Raw genomic sequence first — 22,105 nt, forward strand, 5'->3', positions numbered from 1 at the left:
TGAAGGCTCTGAAGAGGTAGGTAGGGGACTCCAGCACTGGTTCTCTCTCTCTGCTTTGGACTAGATGTCCTAGGTATTGGCTCTTAAAAGATTCTCTGCTGGTTAAGAGCAGGCATAAGTGCATGAAGAGTTTCTAGTTTCCTCTGGTATCTGCCCTGAAGCAAGGTTTTCCAGCCTTGCTTTGTATCTGTCTTGGGAATTGTTCGCAAGTGAGAAGGCTTGCCCTGGTGTGGGGGAGGGTGTGAGCCTCCAGGCCCTGCAAGGCAGTATGCTTGACAAGCAGCCCTTCTCCCACTGCAGGTCAAATTAGCACCTGTTAAGACTGATCTAAATTATCCCCCATCATCCCTCTCTCTGGGGCTGGATGGTGTAGAGCTGGCTGTGTGCTTTGTATACACACTGTGAACTTGAAAAGATGTAATCGCTTCTGTCAGCTCCGAGTGTTGGAGTGTTACAGGGACTACAGTGGGATTCTATGTGTGTGCTGCAGATACACTGGGAGCAATTTCCCGAGTACTCATTCTTCCCCCTTCAGATCCCCTTCTCTACCGTATCTGTTCACAGTAGTGCTCTAAAGGGTGCGTTGGAGGTTTTGCTAAGACAATAACACCAGGTGTATGGGGTTCTGTTTGCATAATATATCTTGCTTATTGTAATCGGTCCCAGCTCATTAGAGCTGTGCAGGTAGCTTCTCCTCCTCCTCTTAGATTTCTTATATATTTATGGGGACAGGAGGATCCAGTATATCTTCTCCTTTTGGGAGCACCCCAGACAACATATTTGTGTGAGCAAATTTGGCTTTAGTCTGTGGGCCTGTAGCATTAATCCAGAGATTGCAAAATAACCTCAGGTATGTTTATTTGCCCTTACAGTGTTTCTAAAAATTTCAGGTTTTTTTCCCACATAAGTCCAGATTTCTGGATTCTATTGGAAAAAAAAAAATTAGAAGATCTGGCTTGTATTCCTACATAATAACTAACAGTAGGAGTTGAGTAGTTATTGCCCCTTTAGTCAGAGCATGGAAGTTTCTTTGTGCCTTAATTTGTACTGGGCTGTTATTTATGTTTCTTAACTTAATTTCAATTTCGTGTTGGTTACCTCTGCATTAGCTCAAGCAAAACGTTGATGGTTTTGTGTAAGCAAGTGGTTTTTTTTTTTAAAGATTTTATTTATTTATTACAGAGAGAGACTCAGCGAGAGAGGGAACACAAGTGGGGGGAGTGGGAGAGGGAGAGGGAGAAGCAGGCTTCCCGCGGAGCAGGGAGCCCGATGTGGGGCTCCATCCCAGGGCCCTGAGATCATGACCTGAGCCGAAGGCAGAGGCTTAACTGACTGAGCCACCCAGGCACCCCTACCCCCCCTTTTTTTTAAAGTAGGCTCCATGCCCAACATGGGGCTTGAATTCACAACCCTGAGATTAAGGGTCTCATCCTCTGTGGACTGAGCCAGCCAACTGCCCAGTCAGCTTCACCTAGGGGAGGCACTGGGCATAGAGGGTATCTCCTCTACCCAACCCCTCCTGCCTAATTCACCCGCAAGGGGTCCCCTGCTGGCTGTTAGCTGATGTGCTGACAGCCCCCTCACCTGAGAAGCTGCCTGACTTTTTTAATAGCAAAAATTAATAAACTCCTCCTCTGTTTCCAAAGAGGGAAAGTGGGGGTGCCAGGCTTATTTGCTGGCTGGGTCAGACTTTAGTGAGCAGCTTTCTGTTATGTCAGGTTATACAGTATGAAAGTAACCTTTCTTTGAAGATGGACTGTGTGAAATCTTGGAGAAGAATGCCTGCACCTCTCCCTGTGAGCAGAGTACTTTGGGGAGAGGGGTGGGTTCCAGTGAAAAGGCTGCTTGGGTGCCACCTGCCAGGAAATTAAAATCAAGTTAGAGCAGAAAATTGTAATAATAAAGGAATCAAAGACTGAAAGTATGACCTCGTCATAAAAAGAGAGTCAGTTTGTTAACATTGTGCCCCTTTCCTTTGCTGCCTCAGAGGCTATGAGTGTGAATCTTTTTACTTCTTTTACTTTTTTCCTCCCCTACACATGTTCCCATACATTTCTCAGTTTTCCTCTCTTCCTGCTATCTCCTTGGATCACTTCACCTTAGCAAGGTGGCTTTTATCCTTTCTTTGTTCTGCTGGCAAATGTGACCTCCTCCTTTTTTTGGTCTATCTTAATTGTGATAAAAAACACACCAATTTACCCTCTTAATTTTTAAATGTGCAGTATGGTTAAGTGTATACATAGAGTTGGACAACAGATCTCTGGAACTTTTCTTTTTGCATGAGTGGAACACTATACTCCTTGAACAATTTTCCATTCTCCCCACCCCCCATCCCTGGCAACTGCCATTCTGTTTTCTTTTTCTGTAAGTTTGATTACTTTAGAAACCTCATTTAAGAGGAGTCACGCAGTATTTGTCTTTTTGTAATTGGCTTATTTCACTTAGTACAATGTCCTCAGGGTTCATCCATGTTGTAGCGTGCGACAGGATTTCCTTTTTTTTTTTTTTTTTTAAAGATTTTATTTATTTGACAGAGAGAGACACACAGCAAGAGAGGGAACACAAGCAGGAGGAGTTGGGAGAGGGAGAAGCAGGCTTCCCGCCGAGCAGGGAGCCCGATGTGGGACTGGATCCCAGGACCTGAGATCATGACCTGAGCTGAAGGCAGATGCCCAATGACTGAGCCACCCAGGCACCAGGATTTCCTTCTTTTTAAAGGCTGAATAATATTCCACTGTATATACATTTTCTTTACCCATTCATCTGTCGATGGACATTTAGGTTACTTCCACATCTTGTCTATTGTGAGTAATTCTGCAGTGAACATGGGAGGACAAATATCTCTTTCAGATCTTGTTTTCAGTTCTTTTGCATATATACTCAGAAGGAAGATTGCTGGATCATATGGTAGTTCTATTTTTGATTTTTTGAGAAGCTTCTATACTGTTTTTCACAGTGGCTGCATCATTTTACAATCCCACCAGCAATGTGCCAGTGTTCCAATTTCTCTACATCCTCACCAACATTTTGATTTCCTGTTTTTTTTTTGGCAGTGCCCATCCTAATGGGCATGAGGTGGGTATCTCATTGTGCCTTGATTTGCATTTCCTGATGATGAGTGATGTTGAGGGTCTTTTCATATACTTGTCCATTTGTAGATTTTTTTTCTAAAGATTTTTATTTATTTGAGAGTGAGAGAGAGAGACAGAGGATGAGAGAGTGCACAAACAGGGGGGAGGGGCAGAGGCAGAGGGAGAAGCAGACTCCCTGCTAAGCAGGGAGCCTGATGTGGGACTCCATCCCAGGACCCCGGGATCATAACCTGAGCCAAAGGCAGACGCTTAATTGACTGAGCCACCCAGGCGCCCTGTAGATCTTTTTTTAAGATTTATTTATTTTAGTGATAGAGAGAAAGCATGCATGCATGTGGGGGGGAAGGGGAGGGATAGAGGGAAAGGGAAAGAGAATCCCAAGTAGACTCCCTGCTGAGTATGGAGTCCAGTGCGGGCTTGAGATCATGACTTGAGCCGAAATAAAGAGTCAGATACTCAACTGACTAAGCCACCCAGGCACCCCCGTTTGCATATCTTCTTTGGATAAATGTCTGTTCAAGTCATTTTTTTCCCATTTTTTAATTGGGTTATTTGGTTTTTGGTGTGTTTTTGGTTAAATTGTAGGAGTTCTTTATATATTCTGGATATTAACCCCTTATATGGTAGTTTGCAAATATTTTCTTCTATTCAGTAGATTCCCTTTTTACTCTTTTGATTATTTCCTTTGCTGTGCATAAGTTTTTTAAATTTTACACAGCCCCATTTGTCTTTGTTTTTGTTGCCTTTGCTTTTGGTCTCCTATCTAAGAAATCATAGTTCCTTCTAGTGTCATAAAACTTTTCCCCTTTTTTTTTCTTTTTTTTTGGTTTTCCCCCTGTGTTTTCTTCTAAGAGTTTTTATAGTTTCAGGTCTTACATTTAGGTCTTTTTTTTTTTTTTTAAGATTTTATTTATTAGAGAGAGAGAGCACAAGCATAGGGGAGGGGTAGAGGGAGAAGCACATTCCCCCTGAGCAGGGAGCTGACACAGGACTTGATTCCAAGACCCTGGGATCATGACCTGCGCCAAAGGCAGTTGCTTAACTGACTGAGCCACCTAGGCACCCTTACATTTAGATCTTTAATCCATTTTGAGTTAATTTTTAGGTATGGTGTAAGGTAAGGGCCCATCTTCATTCTTTTGCATGTGGATAGCCAGTTTTCCTAGTGCTATTTGTTGGAGAAACTATCAGTTCTCCATTGTCTGGGGGCATCTTGTTTTTTTTTTTTTTTTTTAATAGGCTCCGTGCCCTACATGGGGCTTGAACTCATGACCCTGAGATCAAGAGTCACATGCTCTACTGACTGAGCCAGCCATGTGCCCCACCATTGTCTATGGAGTCTTGACACCTTTGTCAAACATCATTTGACCATATACACAAGGGTTTATATCTGGGGGTCTCTATTCTGTACTGTGTCCCTGCCTTTATACCAGTACCATAGTGTTTTGATTACTGTAGCTTGGTAATATATTTTGATATAAGGAAGTGTCAGGTCTCTAGCTTTGTTTTGCTTTCTCAAGATTGTTTTGGTTATTACACTATATAGTTAACTAACTGGACTTTGAATAAAAACTTAAAAAAAAGGGCGCCTGGGTGGCTCAGTTGGTTAAGCGACTGCCTTCGGCTCAGGTCATGATCCTGGAGTCCCGGGATCGAGTCCCACGTCGGGCTCCCTGCTCGGCAGGGAGTCTGCTTCTCCCTCTGACCCTCCCCCCTCTCATGTACTCTCTCTCTCAAATAAATAAATAAATCTTAAAAAAAAAAAAAAAACTTAAAAAAAAGATTGTTTTGGCTCTTGTCCTTTGAGATTCCATTTGAATTTTGGGTGTTTTTTTCTCTTTCTGTAAAAAAAGCCAATGGAATTTTGGTAGAGATTGCATTGAATCTGTAGATTGCTTTGGGTAATATGGACATTTTAACAATATTAAGTCTTCTGATCCCTGAACCCGGGATGTCCTGCCATTTATTTGTGCTTTCTTTACTTTCTTTCAGCAGTGTTTTATAGTTTCAGTGTACAAGTCTTTCACCTCTTTGGTTAAGTTAATTTCTGAGTATTTTATTCTTTTTGATGCTGCTGTAAATAGGACCATTTTCTTAATTTCCTTTTCAGCAAATGTAATCCTTTTAAAATTAAAACAAGGAACTTTTTTTTTTCTTTAAATTTCTCCAATCTAGTGTCTTCCCAGAAGTCCAGCAGTCTTCTCTGCATGCTTTTCTGATTCCTTTTCATACTTGTCTCTTACAAGTTCTCAGAAAGAACTAAGGCAGAAGCTGGGCTGATCATTTTCTTTTAGCCCCTTGGAAGGCAAAGGAGCGTTGTAATATTCATCCTAACAGAGTTGCTGACTTTTTAGTCCCTCATAGAGCCACTAAATTTGGCAGTGATCTTAGATGGTACTGTTTTGGATATGATAAGTTCAGAGAGTTGGGGTAGATAGATCAGAATGTGTTTATTGTGTGCTCTTTGGCTGGTGGTTCTTAAAGCGTGGTCCCTAGACCAGGAACATCAACATCTTCTGGGAACTTGTTAGAAATACAAGTTCCTGGGCTCACCCCAGATTTATTGAATCAGAAACTTGGGGTGGGAGACCATGTAATCTTCATTTTTAACAAGCTCTCCAGGTGGTTTTGATACACACTAAGTTAGAGAACACTATTTTAGACCACCTAGGAACTCTTTTCACACCATTGCCACCATTCCCCCAAATTTCTGTAGTGTGCTAAGATCCCTTGCATTATTCATCACCTTTTATTTTTCCTTTTGCTCTTGTCCCGTATGATGCAATGTTGCTTTAACTCTCATAGTCTCCTTCTCTCTTCTTGTAACGTGTACTAATAGAAAGATACAGAGTTGAGCATCACTGGATTCAATTTCTGGCTCTGTTTTGTGACCTTGGGCAGTTAAGTAGCCTTTCTGAAGATCTGTTTTATCAATTGGAAAATTCTGTGAGGGTTAGATGAGTAAAGCACTAGTTACTTTTGCAAATTTAGATGCTCAAGAAATGTCTGCTCTTTTCCCCTTTGTCCTGTTACCCTGCTCAAAATACAAAACAAAACGGGCGCCTGGGTGGCTCGGTCAGTTAAGCATCTGCCTTCGGCTCAGGTCATGAACCTAGGGTCCTGGGATTGAGCCCCACATTCCGCTTCTCCCTCTACCCACTGCTTCCGTCCTGCTTGTTCTCGCTCTCTCTCTGTCTCTGACAAATAAATAAAATCTTAAAAAAAAAAAAAAAACAAGGGGCGCCTGGGTGGCTCAGTCATTGGGCGTCTGCCTTCGGCTTGGGTCGTGATCCCGGGGTCCTGGGATCAAGCCCTGCATCGGGCTCCCTGCTTGGGAACCCTGCTTCTCCCTCTCCCACTGCCCCTGCTTGTGTTCCCTCTCTCGCTGTGTCTCTCTCTGTCAAATAGATAAAAATCTTTAAAAAAGAAATTGGGAGATCTAAAAGTGGGTAGAAAAGGTATTTAAAGAAAAAAAACAAAACAAAAACCTTTTGCCATGGCATATTGCCTGCAGATTTTTTTTTTTTTTGGTCGGTATTATTTTGGGGGCTTCAGGTTTTATGGGGTATCTGTGAAATCTCATCATAGAAAATTGGAACAAACCAAGTTCGTAAAAAAGTGAGGTGCCTATGAAGGGTGGATAAGGAATGGTTATTGAGATAAAGCTGGTGCTAGTTACTTCCATTAGTCACTTGCAGTGGACACAGTGAAGTTCTGTATTAGAAAGTTCAATAATACAGAAAGTAATTTGGCTCATAGCAAGAGAATGGGATATTATCTTCATTTTTCCTGCACTTTCTTTCTCTCTCTTTCTTTCTCTCTCTCTCTTTCTTTCTCTTTCTTTCTCTCTCTCTTTCTCTCTCTCTCTCTCTCTTTCTTTCTCTCTCTCTTTCTTTCTCTCTCTCTTTCTTTCTCTCTCTCTCTTTCTTTCTTTCTCTCTCTCTCTCTCTTTCTTTCTTTTGTAGGCTCCACACCTAGTGTTAAGCCCAACACAGGGCTTAAACTCAGGACCCTGAGGTTAAGACCTGAGCTGAGCTAAGAGTCAGACTGCTTCTGACTGAGTCACCCATGCGCCCCTTTCTTGCACTCTCTTATAGTGATTTGTGCAAAAGAAACGGGTCCTGCCTCATGATAAAGGAGGGAGCATAAATAGCCTTAATTTCCCAAATTCTAGGGCCACCTTCTACATTAAGAGGGAGCCATCCAGGGCAGAATATGTTTCAGAAAGATAGAGCCTGACTGGGATAAGGAGGAGAGTATAGCAAGTCTTTCTAAATTGACATTGACATTTCTGACCAATACCAGGACTTTGTGCTTTGGACACTGAGCAGGTTTGTACTGAGTTTTAAGATCTGTTTCCAGATGTCTTGTTTGGTGTTTTGTTTTTTGTTTTTGTTTTTTTTTAAAGATTTTATTTATTTATTTGAGAGAGAGAGAGAATGAGAGATAGAGAGCATGAGAGGCAAGAGGTTCAGAGGGAGAAGCAGACTCCCTGCTGAGCAGGGAGCCCGATGTGGGACTCGATCCCGGGACTCCAGGATCATGACCTGAGCCGAAGGCAGTCGATTAACCAACTGAGCCACCCAGGCGCCCCTGGTGTTTTGTTCTGGTAGCCAAGTTTCCTTTGGGTACAGATGTGATTACTTCAGGCTTGTAATTAACTTCATGGACTTAGTTCTAATGCTGCTATTTTGACTAGCTTGAAAGTTCTACAAGATCAGAAACTATTTCATTCATTTGTTGATGTATAACCAACCACACAACAAAACTTAGTGACTTAAAATAACAATTTTATTACCTTCCATTTTTTTTTGGGTAGACTGGGCTCGGATGGGAAGTTCTTTTGGTCTTGCCTGAGGTCTCTCTAGAGTCACCTGGAGGCTCAGTTGGGACGGCTAGGCCTCTCCCTCTTCCTGTAGTCTCAGGGACTCCTCTCTCCATGTGCCCTTTCCAGCCAACTAGCCAGACTTTTTACTTAGCAGCTTAAGGCTTCCCAAAGTGACAGTTCCAAAAGGGAAGAATGGAAGCTGTCAGTTCTCTTAAAGGCTAGGGCCAGAACTGTCACAGCTTGCCACATTCTCTTGGTTAAAGCAAGAACAGAGTGGTCTAGATTCAGTGTGGGAGGAGACCATACAAGGACAAGAATACTAAGAAGTATGGTTCTCTGGGGTCCATTTTTGGAGACTACTACAGGAACCGTATCTATTTTATATACTAATATATACCCAATGGTTGACACTTAATAAATACTTGGGATTTGAATCAGTGATTGGATAGACTAACAGATTGGTGGATGACTGACTGATCTTATCAGTTGAGTGAGGTTCATGTGATTCTTAGGGTTCAGATACCCACCCATGTTTATGCCCCTACAGTGCTCGTCCTTCTCGACACATGTTTTCTTTCTGGGAAATCACCTTTTTAGGCATAGTGACGTGGGTGACCAGAGTGCATCATATTCCCTGCAGACACTTAGGGAGTTGTAATCCCAGGGAGAAAAGAATAATTGGTATTCATTGGACTGTGTGGTGGCTACTGTACATATGTTCTTATTTATAGCAACCTTGTGGAATAGGGATTTCCCTTTAAATTTGGACATTGAAGATAATGGACTTTCCCAAGGCCACATAGCTAGTAAGTGACACGAGATGATGAATTTAAGCTGTATTCTCAGGGCTCTTGACTGCCTTACTCGGAAGAGCATGCAACTCCTGATCTCAGGGTTGTGAATTTGAGCCCCACACCGGGTGTAGAGATTATTTAAATAAATAAAAAATAAAAAATAAAAATAAACTTCATTCTCATTCTAAAGCTAAAGCACTGACTTGTGTCCTTTATTAGTTATTCAGAGTTTCCCTTGCTTAGTCTTAGACATTAAGATATATCAGAGGTGTTTTCAAGAGCAGCTAATAGCATTAACATTTGGGGCTGGATAATTCCTTTTTTTTTTTAAGATTTTATTTATTTGACAGAGAGAGACACAGGAGAGAGGGAACACAAGCAGGGGGAGTGGGAGAGGGAGAAGCAGGCCTCCCACTGAGTGGGGAGCCCAATGTAGGGCTCGATTCCAGGACCCTGGGATCATGACCTGAGCCGAAGGCAGACGTTTACCGGCTGAGCCACCCAGGCGCCCCGGGGCTGGATAATTCTTTATTGTGGGAGTCTGTGCTCTGCATTGTAGGATGCTGAGCAGTATCCCTGACTTTTATCCACTAGATGCCGGTGCACTCTCCCCACGCATTTACAACTGTGTCTCCAGACATTGCCATATGTCCCCTGGGGGGATCCCCTCCCATTGAAAATTTATTTCATGATGTGCTGTCCTTCAGTTTTGCTGTTTTTTTTTTTTAAATTCTCATAAGGAACTGGCAGTGTCTTCAAACCACCTCATTCTTGTAATAGTTGTAATAGTACTACCCTGGTTCTTTTTTTTTCTAAGTAGGCTCCACGCGGGGCGTGGAGCCCAAGCAGGGCTTGAACTCGCAGGTCTTGAATTCACAACGCTGAGATCAAGAGTTGGATGCTTAATCGAGCCACCCAGGTGCTCCTGCCTGATTCTGATGGTCTTGAATCATGCCTTTCTCTCATTACCTCTCTCCTCTTTTGCCTTGTCTTTTTGCTTTTGTCTGTGATTCCCCTCTATCAAATGCAGCTAAACAAAGTAGTGTTTTTAAGGACTTTTTTTTACACAGGTATCGATTTAGCAGGCATTCACATCCCTGAGATTACAAGCATTTGTGGTAGTGAAAAAAGGCATCTTCTAATTATGGTAGAGGGGGAAAGGTATAATATTTTTTTATTTTTTTTTTAAAGATTTTATTTCTTTAATTGATAGAGCGAGAGAGGGAACACAAGCAAGGGGAGTGGGCAAGGGAGAAGCAGGCTTCCCACTGAGTGGGGAGCCCGATGAGGGGCTCGATCCCAGGTCCCTCGGACCATGACCTGAGCTGAAGGCAGTTGCTTAACCAACTGAGCCACCCAGGCGCCTCAAGGTATAATATTTAGTAAGCTGAGAATTAAATGGCTTCCAGGCTCCACAGAGTTAATCTTCAGGGTAGTGTTTGATTGACATGCTGGAGGATGTTAATGTGCAGTTCTTTTGGGGAACGGGGGAGGAAAGTGGAAATTGCAGTTTCTCTACTAATTGTACTTTAGGTGTCATTTATGACAATTTCATGTTGTCTAGACAGAGGGAAATGGTGGAGAAATTATTCTAGTGGAGTCAAATGCGAGTCCAAAAGGAATCAAGAAGGTTGCTGAAGTCAGGATCAGGGTAGAAGAGCAAGTCGTATCCCCCCAGAGGCAAATCAGTGAAAATCAGATGTCACCAAGAGAAGCAGCTCAGAATGAACCCAGGATGTAAGAAAGGGATCGTACTCAGAGCTTTCTATTCGCTCAAGGGCTAACAGTGGATGGTTTGGGGGCCCAGCTGGAGTCTCTGCCCCTTGCCTATTTCTGTAGACTCCAGAAACCTCATTACAGACATGAGCCAGGAAAGCTGCCTCTTTGCCTCTGGTTAGTAAATGCTCCAGCCCACTGTGTGTTTCTTTTTCCTCATTCTCTTGTAAGTCTTCATTTACTAACTCTCTTTGCCCTCCTGATGTTGGCCCTAAGGCTTTGCTTCATATTATAATATATAGTGTTTACGATATACCAGGGTCAGTGGCCTGTCATTTAAGAACAGATGGCCTTTGTAAAGGGTTTTTTAAATTTCATATTAGGAATAGAAATGTGAAAAATGATCTAGGAAGCAGTGTACAGGTTTGCTGTTATTGAAGCAGTAAATGATTCTACCCAGTATAGTCATTGTAGAATTAGTTGGTATAGGTATAGCCTTTTTTGGAATTATCTATTATTCTGAATAAAATTAGCTGAGAAATTAGGATTATTGGATTTTGTAAATCTCTTCTTGATTTTGGAGGAAACCAGTCAATTAGGATATACTGCCTCTTAATTAAAATCTAAACCTGTATATCACAGCTGTTGCTTGTCTGGCTATGTGTGAGTATCAGAACTACTTGTGGAACTTGTCATTGATACGCTCTTACTCACCCTTTGGTGAAAAGCCCCTGATCTAAATTTCTAATTAAAAAAAGTGTGTGGTCTGTGAGCAGACCTGCCAAGTCTCCTAGACAAAATGAATTTGGAGACAGAGTAAACATGTCCATGTAGATCACCTTGGGCCTTTGAGTTCCGCTGCTGAGGAAAGTGAGTTTTTATTATAAATTGAAATTTTATAATTAAAATGTAATGTGTTGAGGATATACAAAAGCTAAGCATAGCGCCAACCAGTCATTTTATAATTGTATCAAAAATCACCACCTAAGGCACCTCTGTGGCTCAGTTGGTTAAGCATCCAGCTCTTGATCTCAGCTCCGGTCTTGATCTTAGGGTAGTAAGTTCAAGCTCTGCATTGGGCTCTGTGCTGGGTGTGAAGCCTAATTAAAACAAACAAACAAAAAAACCACCTACCAGACAGTTAGCAGAGGGTCAGAAATTCTCAGAGGGGTTTGGCTGACTTCTCAGGTAAGACTTTTGTATAACTAGATACACAGTTATATACCAATTATGAATTCTGTTTCCAGCTTCTTTCCTTTTGGTATCTATGATTATGTTGTGCTCGGATGTTTTACCATCTGTCTCTCGCTGCACAGAGGCATTGAGGAATACGTTAATGTTTTGTAAAGATGTTTTGGTGAAAGGCATTGTTTTGAGTCCCATGAATTGTTTATGCTTGATGATAGTAAAATAAGGCCGATCCATAGGACAGGCACTGTGAGCTTTTCTATAGTATGTCTTTTTTCCCCTTGGTGTCAGCCTTTTTGCAGTGCCACCTTGCCTTGGTCTACCCCCACAGCAGGGGCAGGAATTGCCTGCTGGGCTTCACTGGCAACGGCATCGTGCTCTAAGTGCACCCCTAGAACTAGGGGGCCCTGCAGTGATCAGATGAGTGCCTATCGTTGGATAACTTAAACGATAATTGCCAGTGTGTGAAATGGGGAGGCTTGGATGCCTCCGCTTTAAAGCAGAGATGTCAATTTGGAAATCATAATAGAGGTGTCATTTCAGAACACACAATTATTTTTTATAAAGAATAAGGGCTTGTCATCTCCCAGCCCAGGCATGCGCCAAGGCAGAGATCGGGGGCTTGCAGAGCAAGATTCAAAAATGAAGAAGGCAATAGTGCATCCAAGTTTCTTTGGCCTCCTGTCCCTCCCTCCCCCTGAAAACATTGCCCTCTTTCCCCTGTGAGGTCTCTTTTAGCAATATACCATCCAGGAGCATCTGTGGTAGTTTCCCAGGCAAATAGCCAGCCGCTGACTTTATGATTTAATAAGCTTCCCAGGGACCAGGCTGCACTGCATTTATCAGGACAACTATGTCAGCACTTTAACCTGAGCAGCTTAAGTGACCAGAGGGATAAAGGGTGATGTAAGCAGTTCCTGAAGACCTTGTTCCTTCAGGAATTTTAGTGTGAGTTTTTGGACATCTAGCAACCTTGTCTGAATGTCATGCGGTCAGTGAGGGGCAATCAGATATGTCTTCTTGCTTATTCTTCCATTTCTACTTAGGACTGCTGATTTATTCACAGGCTTTTATTGGTCTCCTATTATATGTTAATTAGGAGTTTTAATGGGGACAGAAGGATGACTTGGACCCAGTACATGCTTTCATGTGGCTTGTAGTCCAGTAGCAGAGACAAAACATACTTAGAGGTAACGATAGTACATGGTGACTTGGCAGAGGCCTTTTTTTTTTTTAAGATTTATTTATTAAAATAAAGATTTATTTATTTGACACAGAGAGAGAGAGCACAAGCAGGGGGAGCAGCAGCAAAGGGAGAGGGAGAAGCAGGCTCCCCACTGAGCAGGGAGCCCATGTGGGGCTCGATCCCAGGGCCGTGGGATCATGCTGAGCCGAAGGCAGACACTTAACCAACTGAGCCACCAGGCACCCCAGGCAGAGGCCTTTTAAGAGAGGTTTCAAAATGCAGTGGGGTCTTTGGGAAGAGAGTAGAGTGTGTGAACTTTTGGGTGGAGGAGTCAGATGTTTGAGTTTTGAAGGATTTTTTAAGGCAGAGATAGGAAAAAGAACTTTCCAGAAAGAAGCAGTGGTTAACCTAAATACATAAATGAGATGAGGATGTGTTTAGTTTAGCTAGATCAATGCTTCTCAAAGTGGCCTGGGATTCCTAAAGTCAAAACCATTTTTGTGATAATGCTGAGCTGCTCTTTGTCTTTTTCACTCTCATTCTTCCACAAGTGTCTGTGGAGTTTTCGCTGTGTGACATGTAACAAGGTTATCACTCTGGTATGTGTGCTTGTGTTAGGAATTTCTCAATTTTAATTTCAAATGGAAATATTAATAGATAAAACCCATATAAATAAAAGCTCTTTGGGGTCCTAATTTTTAAGAGAGTTAAAAGAAATTCTGAGGCCAAAAAGGTTGAAACCCACCATGCTAGAGTATATCATATATCCAGAAGAAATGGGAAATTCAGCTGCAGAGCTTTGGAGCCAAGCTGAGGAATTTAGATTTTATTTTCTAGGCAGAAGGGAGCTATTAGTTTTGGGTTTGGCTCCCCTGAACTAAAATAGCAGATATCACCCAGACATCAAAGTTAGGCTGGGAAATTACTCTTTAGGCATGGGGCATCAGTGGCATCTTGGGTTCTTGGACCAGGCTTTACATATCATATAGGTCACAGAGTTCTGGCAATTGATTTTTCCCAGTGATTAGAGGAGGTTTAAACATATTTATTTGCTTTAGGATATTGATTTTTTTCTGTCATCTGACAACTAGTTTTAAAAGAATATTTTCAGGATATAATTATTGAGTAAGGAAGAGTTGTCACTGGCTTATTCATTCTGTTTGGACATGTATAAAGGTACCCAAACTTTCTGCTTCTCAGCTCTGATATTCATTGGTATATGTGCTGCCGAAGCGAGCACTCTGATATCCATTGGGTTTGAAATGAAAGTTCTTTTTTAGATGACCCATCTCATCTACCCTGACAACTTTGTTCTTTCCCAGAGCTTTCTTCCACAATTTTTTTTTCATTGTTTTCCTAGTAGTCATCAAAGGATATAGTGGATTTAGGGAACCCACTTCCCACTTACACATATTCAGAGTATTAATCAGGAAAGGAAGAAATAGCTGTAGTCATTTAAAATGTTAGGAATTTTACAGCTTGAATTGTGTTTCTGTTGACTAATGATTTTATCAGGGTTTAATATTAATTTTTGATGACTTACTCAAGTATGTAATACTTTGATTTCATATTTTTCTGTTCCATTTCTTAGTGACTTCACTTTATCTTTTTTTTTTAAAGATTTTATTTATTTATTTGAGAGAGAGAAAGAGAGAGAGACCATGAGGGGGGGAGGGTCAGAGGGAGAAGCAGACTCCCCGCTGAGCAGGGAGTCCGATGTGGGACTCGATCCCGAGACTCCAGGATCATGACCTGAGCCGAAGGCAGTCGCTTAACCAACTGAGCCACCCAGGCGCCCTCACTTTATCTTTCAAGGGATTTTATGTAAGCAAATATTTTAGAGCAAGGAGTGGGCAGATTGCTTTTCTGTAAAGGACCAGGTAGTAAGTATTCTAAGCCTGTTCCTGTCAGGGTTAACTCTGCCTTGCTAGCTCCAAAACAGCCATAGACAATATATAAATGAGTAGATGTGTCCATGTTTGAATAAAACTTTATAAAAACAGGCAGCTGGGGGGGCGCCTGAGTGGCTCAGTCGGTTAAGTGTCTGCCTTCAGCTCAGGTCGTGATCCCGGGGCCCTGGGATCGAGCCCCGCATCGGGCTCCTTGCTCAGCGGAGAGCCTTGCTTCTCCCTCTGCCTGCCACTCTATCTGTGCTCTCTCTCTCTCTGTCAAATAAATAAATAAATAAAATCTTTAAAAAAAAAAAACAACAGGCAGCTGACTTGGGGCCGGTAGTTTACCAAACCTACCTTAGGGTATTAGGGCAACTTGCTATTTTAAGAAATCCTTTTTAAGGGGCATCTGGGTGGCTCAGATGGTTAAGCATCTGCCTTCAGCTCAGGTCATGATCCCAGGGTGCTGGGATCGAGCCCCACACGAGCTCCTGGCTCAGCGGGGAGCCTGCTTCTCCCTCTCCCTCTCTCTGTCTCAAATGAATAAATCAGATCTTTAAAAAAAATCCTTTTTAAGAAGTGAGTGATTCTTTTGAGAATGAAGAGTTTTCTTTTTAGTTTTCAGTGGTTTACTTTTCAGTTTTGTATACTGAATGTTTTTAATTTTTTTGAATGTTTTTAATTTTGAAATAATTTCAGACTGGCAGAAAAGTTGCAAAAATAGTGCAAAGAATTCCCATATACCCTTCACCCACATTCCCTAAATCTTAGCATTTTACCACATTTGCTTTATCATTCTCTCTCTCTTGTGCTATGTAGGAGTATGGTTATGCTTTTACATATTTATGGTTTTTATGTTTATGTTTTGTGCTTATTCTTTTAGATGTATGGTTTTTATATTTATATATTTGTGCTTATTCTTCCGAATGTTGGATTTTCTTAAAAGTAGGATATAGTTTGATAGAGCAGTGGTCTTCAGACTTTAAAAAAAATACTTCTATTAGTAAAAGTCTTTTGAGCAGTGTGTGTGTGTGTGTGTGTGTGTGTGTATTATATATTATGGTTATACATTATAAATAAAAAGTTCTGATATTTTCTTCTGTTCTCCAGTGGATCAAAATAGCACAACCCCTGTGTATCTCACTTGGACACCACTGGTACAGAGAATGAACCGGGCAAACTTGCAAAGAAAGAGGGTTTTTTTGTGTGTGTTTTTTTCCTGTAAAGGGTTTCAGTGACTCTTTAAAAACATTTCTAAATTGTGATTACAGGTCAGAATGAAATGGTAGCTTCAAGCTTGAACAAGTGTGTCTGAACCCCCTCCTGAGTCCTACCTGATTTCGCATTATTGAGTTGCATGAGAGATGGTTAAGTCAGGTCACATTTGTAGTGGCCAGAGAAGAAGGTGCACGGCTGCATCTCATCCCATTTTCTTATGTCATTTCTCCAGTGATGGCTGTTTGCAGGAAGCTGACTGTAGGAGAGAAAGATCTTTCTTTGAGGTTCCTAGGAGTGGTGGTGACATTTACTCATCTGGTAGCTCTGGTTCTTTCTGTGTTCAACACCAATTGGAGAAGTCCTTTTTATTCCTTCAGATAGTACTTGTAACTGAAGAGAATTCAATGTTTAATCAGTGATAAGTGTGTGGGGGTGCTATTCATAGTAATTGGTGCTTCTGATTTTGTGTATTAGCAGTTAGAATGCCATATATATATATATATATATATATGTGTGTATATATGGCTTGCCAGTCCACTGTATTGCTTGGGGAGCATAAATGGTGCCAGCAGATTTTGTAGTAAGTAGGCACAAGGGATGCATGTTCCAAAAGAACCTCATCAGGGACTCCCCAGAGACAAAGCTTAACATTCTGGTTTTACCCTGATTAAAGAAGTCTTTCTAATGAAGATAGGAAGTTAGGGTGGGAAGTAGACTCTGCAGGATTATAAAATGGAATCATTTAAATTGAAATTATCTAATCCAGACTCTTCTAGTTCAAGAATCTCCTTTACATGATCCTTAAAAAGTCATCTCATCTCTCTGAATGCTGACACTGCCTTAGCATAGTAATGGGAGTAATATTGGCTTCCTAACTTAGCAGCATCATTTTCTAGGCAGAAGTACTTAAAAAAGGTATATGTTGGTCGCTCTGCAGGATGCTCCTTGCCAAAGGGCTTCTGCTTACTAAGCAGCCATTTAGAGGATAACCTTATGGGGCTCACTTATACTCAGGACTAACTCCAGAGCCCTTTGGGATGGAACAAACTTCTGGGTGTTCAGGGATGTCAGCTGCTCCCAGATCTTGCTTCCATTCAACTCCTTCCAAATTCCTATAGAACTAATTAATTAGTATTGGACAAGTATTTATCTAAGATGGTATAAATGTCCTGAATAGATATTCTTCTCAATTTCACTTTTCTTCTTTTTCCAGTCTAGGTACCTCTCCCTACCCCTTCCTCTCATAAACATTCTGTAGTTCAAGACTCAAAGACATGCCATTATTTTATGTGCCCCTAATGAAAGAAAAAAATCCTGCCAAGTAAACTATGTCAGGGACGCCTGGGTGGCTCAAGTGGTTAAGCGTCTGCCTTGGGCTCAGGTCATGATCTCAGGATCCTGGGATTCAGCCCTGTGTTAGGCTCCCTACTCAGTGGGGAGTCTGCTTCTCCCTCTCCCACTGCCCCCTCAACCCCGCTCACGCTCTCTCTCTCTCAAATAAATAAAATCTTTTAAAAAAATAAACTGTCACACAATGATGAGATGCATCCCAATTTCAGACATGTTAAAACAGGAGGGTATCTCTTAGAATTGATAAGAAGCAGCATTACTGCTGCTGTCAACAGTGATATCATTGAAGATCCCAGGCCTGAGAGATGTATTTTATTGCTTTCTTCTCTTCCTCACTGGTTACATTGTAATTTTCTCTTCCTTCAGTGGTAGGACTGCTTAAAGTGAATTGTGTGGGGAGGTATTAGGCCTTGTTTAGATAGAAAGCATCATTTTAACAGTTGGTCATCCTGGGCAGGAAAGGTAGCAAGCCAGATTGACAGGGCCTCTCCTGTAGCTCTTCCCCAGGCTGTTAGGGGAGATGCTTTGGTGAGCCAGTTGTTGGGATAAAGTGACTGCACATGACTCTACCTAAAGCCAGCTGGTTTTAATAACAGTGAATTGAATTAACTCAATTGGGAAAGATTGGTAGCTGCTGTTCTTATCCTGCAGATCTGCTTTAAAGAAGAGTCTGGCAGGGAGCCGGAGACCTGTTCTCGGGAGAGCCAGGCAAGATGCTGCTGGAGAGGAACAATATGCATTTCTTTCTTGAGACCATTTCCTTTGAAACGTGTTCTATGGCAGGAGCTTGATTGGCTGCCAAAGCACATTTTGAGTTGGGAAGGAGTGTGGCAGACTCGGCAAACTGGGGGGTCCCTGGGCCACATTTATCAGATGTGTTTTAATTGGCCCTTGTTCAAAGAGGGAAAAAATGTTTTAGCTAAAATTTAACAGGAGATTTCATGGAAAAGTCCAGGTTTCTGGCTTCCCTTAAAAAACAGGAAGAGCCAGCAATACGGAGCCCACATTCTAGGTTGGACTCACAGTTGAAACATACTTTTTACCTGCATGGAGCCTGGAAGGTCCTACAGTAGGGCATTGTGGTTTGAAGCATTTTGGAGTTGACTTTCTCTGGAGTCCTGGTGCTATCAATAGCCCTGTGCACAGTGCCATATACTTAACTTTTAGGCCCAGTGTTCTCATGTTTGTATAGTAATGCCTGCCTTGCTAGGTTGTGGTGAGTTTTAAGTAAGGAAAGATATATGAAGTGCTTAGTATTTGCCTGGCACCAAAAAAGTGCTCAGTAAAATGTGGGTGTATTGACATATGATCAATTGAACTTATGATTGGGCTAGGTTATATAATTAAAGATTTTTGTCAGTTAAGAGAGCCTGAGGAGTACTTCTTCTCACAAAAAGGGTATGGGCAGAGCAGAATGAGGAGAAGATAAGGGGATAACGTGGAGAAACTGAACGCCAAGATAAATGTTGGCACTACATGAATATGTCTGGGTATGCCTAATTTTCCCCTCCTGTGTTGATCCCAACCTCCTATTTGTCTGCTGGAGAAACTGCAAATAGAAATAAGATCATGTCTCTGAAACACTTGTTCATTTCTCACAGAAGAGCAGTATTCAGCATAATACAGTGGCCATGTCCAGTGTGGGAGCTTTGTAGCTCATTTATTTATGTCTCTTAAGTATTTAGTTTGTAGGAAGGTTGTGATCCCAGATAGCAGGTGCTAGCTAGCTACAAAGGGGGATGTTATTTATCTCTCCCCCTATTTTTCCCTTATGAATGACCTCTGAGTTGGTAATTGACAGGGATTATTGCCATTTTTTTAATCTCTGCTAGGAGGCTGCTGGAGTCTTCCCTCATTTCATTATCCCGTTATGATGGAGCAGGATCCAGAGAGCACCCAATTTACCCAGACCCAGCGAGGTAAGGCCAAAGTGAGAAATGGCACTAGGTGGGGGGGAGGGGCTGCCCTTGGGGTTGCCAAGCTGTTGGAAGCCCCATTCTGTGCCTCTCTGGTCCTGGTGCTCTTTTACTCTTCAGTTAACAGTTTTGAGACAGGTGGTTCAGGTGATTGGGAAGTGTTGCAGGTAAGTGAACAGAACCTCTGGTGGCAGAGGGTTGTGACTGAGCTCTTGTGTTTTGGGGCTCATTTCTGTAAGTGGGGCACTTAGAGGAGAGACCTGAGGAGGCCACTGGCAGAGTCACAGGATACTCCTTTTTTGCTGATCAGGGAGGCTGTTGCCATTCAGATGGAAAGCCAAAAGGGAAACAAATTGTTATTAATAGGGAAATTACTTACAAATTAAAACTAACCAACTAACAAATAATCCTACTTTCTCTTATTTGAGAGAGAATTTAGACTATCAAAAGGTAGAAGTCAAACTCATTCAGATGTTCAATTTTTGGATGCAACCTAAAGGAAGAGATGACTAACAAAAGGGTAGCTAAAACAAGTTGGCATTTTATTAAAGTGTTTACCTTACACCGATCAGAAGATATTTGAAGAGTTCTCAAAGAGATTAAAAAAGCACTTAGAGAAGTTCAAAGCCCACCCTTACCTGATACTGGTGACTGAGGACCAAGGATGGGTGTTGAGTTGATGTATAACATTTATTTATAGTGAGCAGCCCTTTGGCGTTGTCACAACCAGACTTACTGATTCTGTTAATGACCTAAATAGGGGATAACCTTTACATTATGTAAGCAATACCAGAGCATATTGTGAGGCTTTGCCAAAAGAAAGAGCAATTTGTAATGGTGGGGTTGGCAAGTTAACAAATATAGGTTAGATGAAACTAAATGAGCTTTGCTTTAGATTAAGAATATCAAGTCTGGAAAGACCCGTAGACCAAGTTGATTGTTGGGATATTGAGTGATTTCACTATTGCCACAGTTATGTCACGATACTGAGCATTCTTTCTGAGAGACTAATGAAAGGATTCCCCATTACTGTCTTACTTCCTTTTCCATACAATGGCAAATCCAAGGATCGGGGAACATTTGGAGGCAGCTGAGATGATGATGACCAAACCAAGGAAGTTTATGTTAGTCTCTGATCACACTTGAAAGTAGTAAGTCCTAAATAAGAGAGGGAGATTTTATGTGTCAATCAGATTACTCTGAAACGCTGAGAAGAGAATTTCTTGCTATAAAAGAGTTTCTTTTAGGACAGCAATAGGAATCCCATCCCCAGAATTTTTAGCCTGACAAAGTTTAACAGTGATCCTTAGAGACCATTATTTGTCCTCCTTTCATGTAACAAATCTTTTATTTACTCCCACTCAGATCTCTTTATCACAGAAAGTGTCATACTTTGTGGTGTTGCTATTTTTACATTTTCTCTCTGAACACAGAATAGGTTTTCTTTGGAGGAGAAAGTATTCTTCCTTGAATAAAACTTGTGGATTTATTTAAACATTTAAAATTTTTACTTGGGACACTAGAGTTTGGTGATTATCCAGCTCTTCAGTAGGAGGATGACTGCTACCTCATTACTGGTTGTTTAATTTCTTATTCCTCTTAGACTTCACCGTACACAATACATATAGGTCAAAGCCTTTATGGGGCATTTCAGCATTCAGATCCTTAGCTTCCCTCTGGATACCTAAAAAAGATGAGGCCAGGATGTACTTGTATTTGATAATTGTGCCAGGAATCCTTTTTTTCTTTACCATTGATGCATAGTTTTGTAGCTTAGGGAATTCCTATCCTATAGTGAAATTAAACAATTGGGGTTACCTACTGCTGAAATTGTGCCCTTACATAAAAGGGTAGTCTTTATTATTGTCTGATGAATCAACATTCTTTCTACTTCTGTCACCAATAATATAATTTTCCCATTAGTTAGGGTGGGCTATCAACTGAGGAATGAGTATACTTATGGTCACTTTTCAGAATCAGTTCCAAAAAAAGAATCTTCATTCTGTTCTTGAAATGTTTTTTACATTCGTTTCTAGTCTGATTGACTTGAGAATTTAACCTTCAATGATTGACTTCTGGAAGATTTCTGTATATTTAGTAGATATAAGAACAACTCAAGAGTGCTGACTTTTGTCTCTTGAAAATTTAGGATTGTTGATTCATCCTTGCAAAATGTATGGCAATAGGGGACCAATGGATAATGAAAGCTCCACACGTTGAGACTTTTAAGAAATGATTCTTGTACTCTGATGATCTTGGCCAAGGCATCTGTGCATCCCTTGCCCTGCTGTATAATTTGGATTCCGGGATGCCAAATACAGTATATTGTTCTATGACAAGGACTTTTGAGTTCCAAAGATTGTAATTTGGCCTGCTTGGGAATTCCATTTGATGAATGGCCAAAAGGATACCACCTCTGATGACTGGCATTTCAGAGGTAGCCTTAGTTCCTATAGCAGGTGACTGCAGAATCTCTTTGGTCTGAGTCAGTGGTTTTACTGAGGATTTTCCCAGAAAATTTCTCCAGGGGTAATGAAAAGTCAGGCAGCAAGATTTTGTAAATAGTTTTCCTATCATTGGATGTAACTATTACTATTTCCATTCTCAGTTTCTTCAGATTTCTAAAAAAAAAATGTGTGTGTGTGTATATATGTTTATATGTTTTTTTCCTTTTATATTCAGATATTATAGAAGTTAAGATTCCCAGGAATCCTCATTAGGATTGCTGTGTTTCCTTTTAATTTTTTGTTTAATTGCAGAAGTACATATGCTTTTATATACATATTAGTATATGCATACCATTCTTCAATTTTTCTCCCACTTAAATTTTTGCTTTAGAGGGTTTTTCTTGTGTGTATATAGGGATGACTTATTCTTTTTAATAGCTACATAGTGTTTCTTTGTACAGATATAGTTTATTTAATC

The 22,105-nt window shown here is 41.2% G+C and overlaps 1 protein-coding gene across 8 annotated transcripts in view; it reads left to right on the forward strand.

Annotated features, from left to right (window-relative positions):
* Positions 1 to 22,105, forward strand: part of AMBRA1 (autophagy and beclin 1 regulator 1) — a 171,660-nt gene that overhangs the window by 45,365 nt on the left and 104,190 nt on the right. For 5 of the 8 annotated variants that reach the window (XR_015766670.1, XM_028111350.2, XM_028111349.2 and 2 more), the window contains one exon: positions 19,097 to 19,183. The exons of the other annotated variants lie outside the window; for them this stretch is intronic. Coding sequence is in view for 4 of the 5 variants with exons in the window: in XM_028111350.2 (XP_027967151.2) it covers positions 19,097 to 19,183 (87 nt within the window). In the remaining variant the exon portion in view is untranslated. The remainder of the gene's footprint in view (positions 1 to 19,096; positions 19,184 to 22,105) is intronic. 8 annotated transcript variants of the gene reach the window in all.

The sequence above is a fragment of the Eumetopias jubatus genome, unplaced genomic scaffold (assembly GCF_037043125.1).
Source record: "Eumetopias jubatus isolate StellerSeaLion01/CBP00866 unplaced genomic scaffold, mEumJub1_p1.0 scaffold_13, whole genome shotgun sequence".
Taxonomy (NCBI): Eukaryota; Metazoa; Chordata; class Mammalia; order Carnivora; family Otariidae; genus Eumetopias; species Eumetopias jubatus.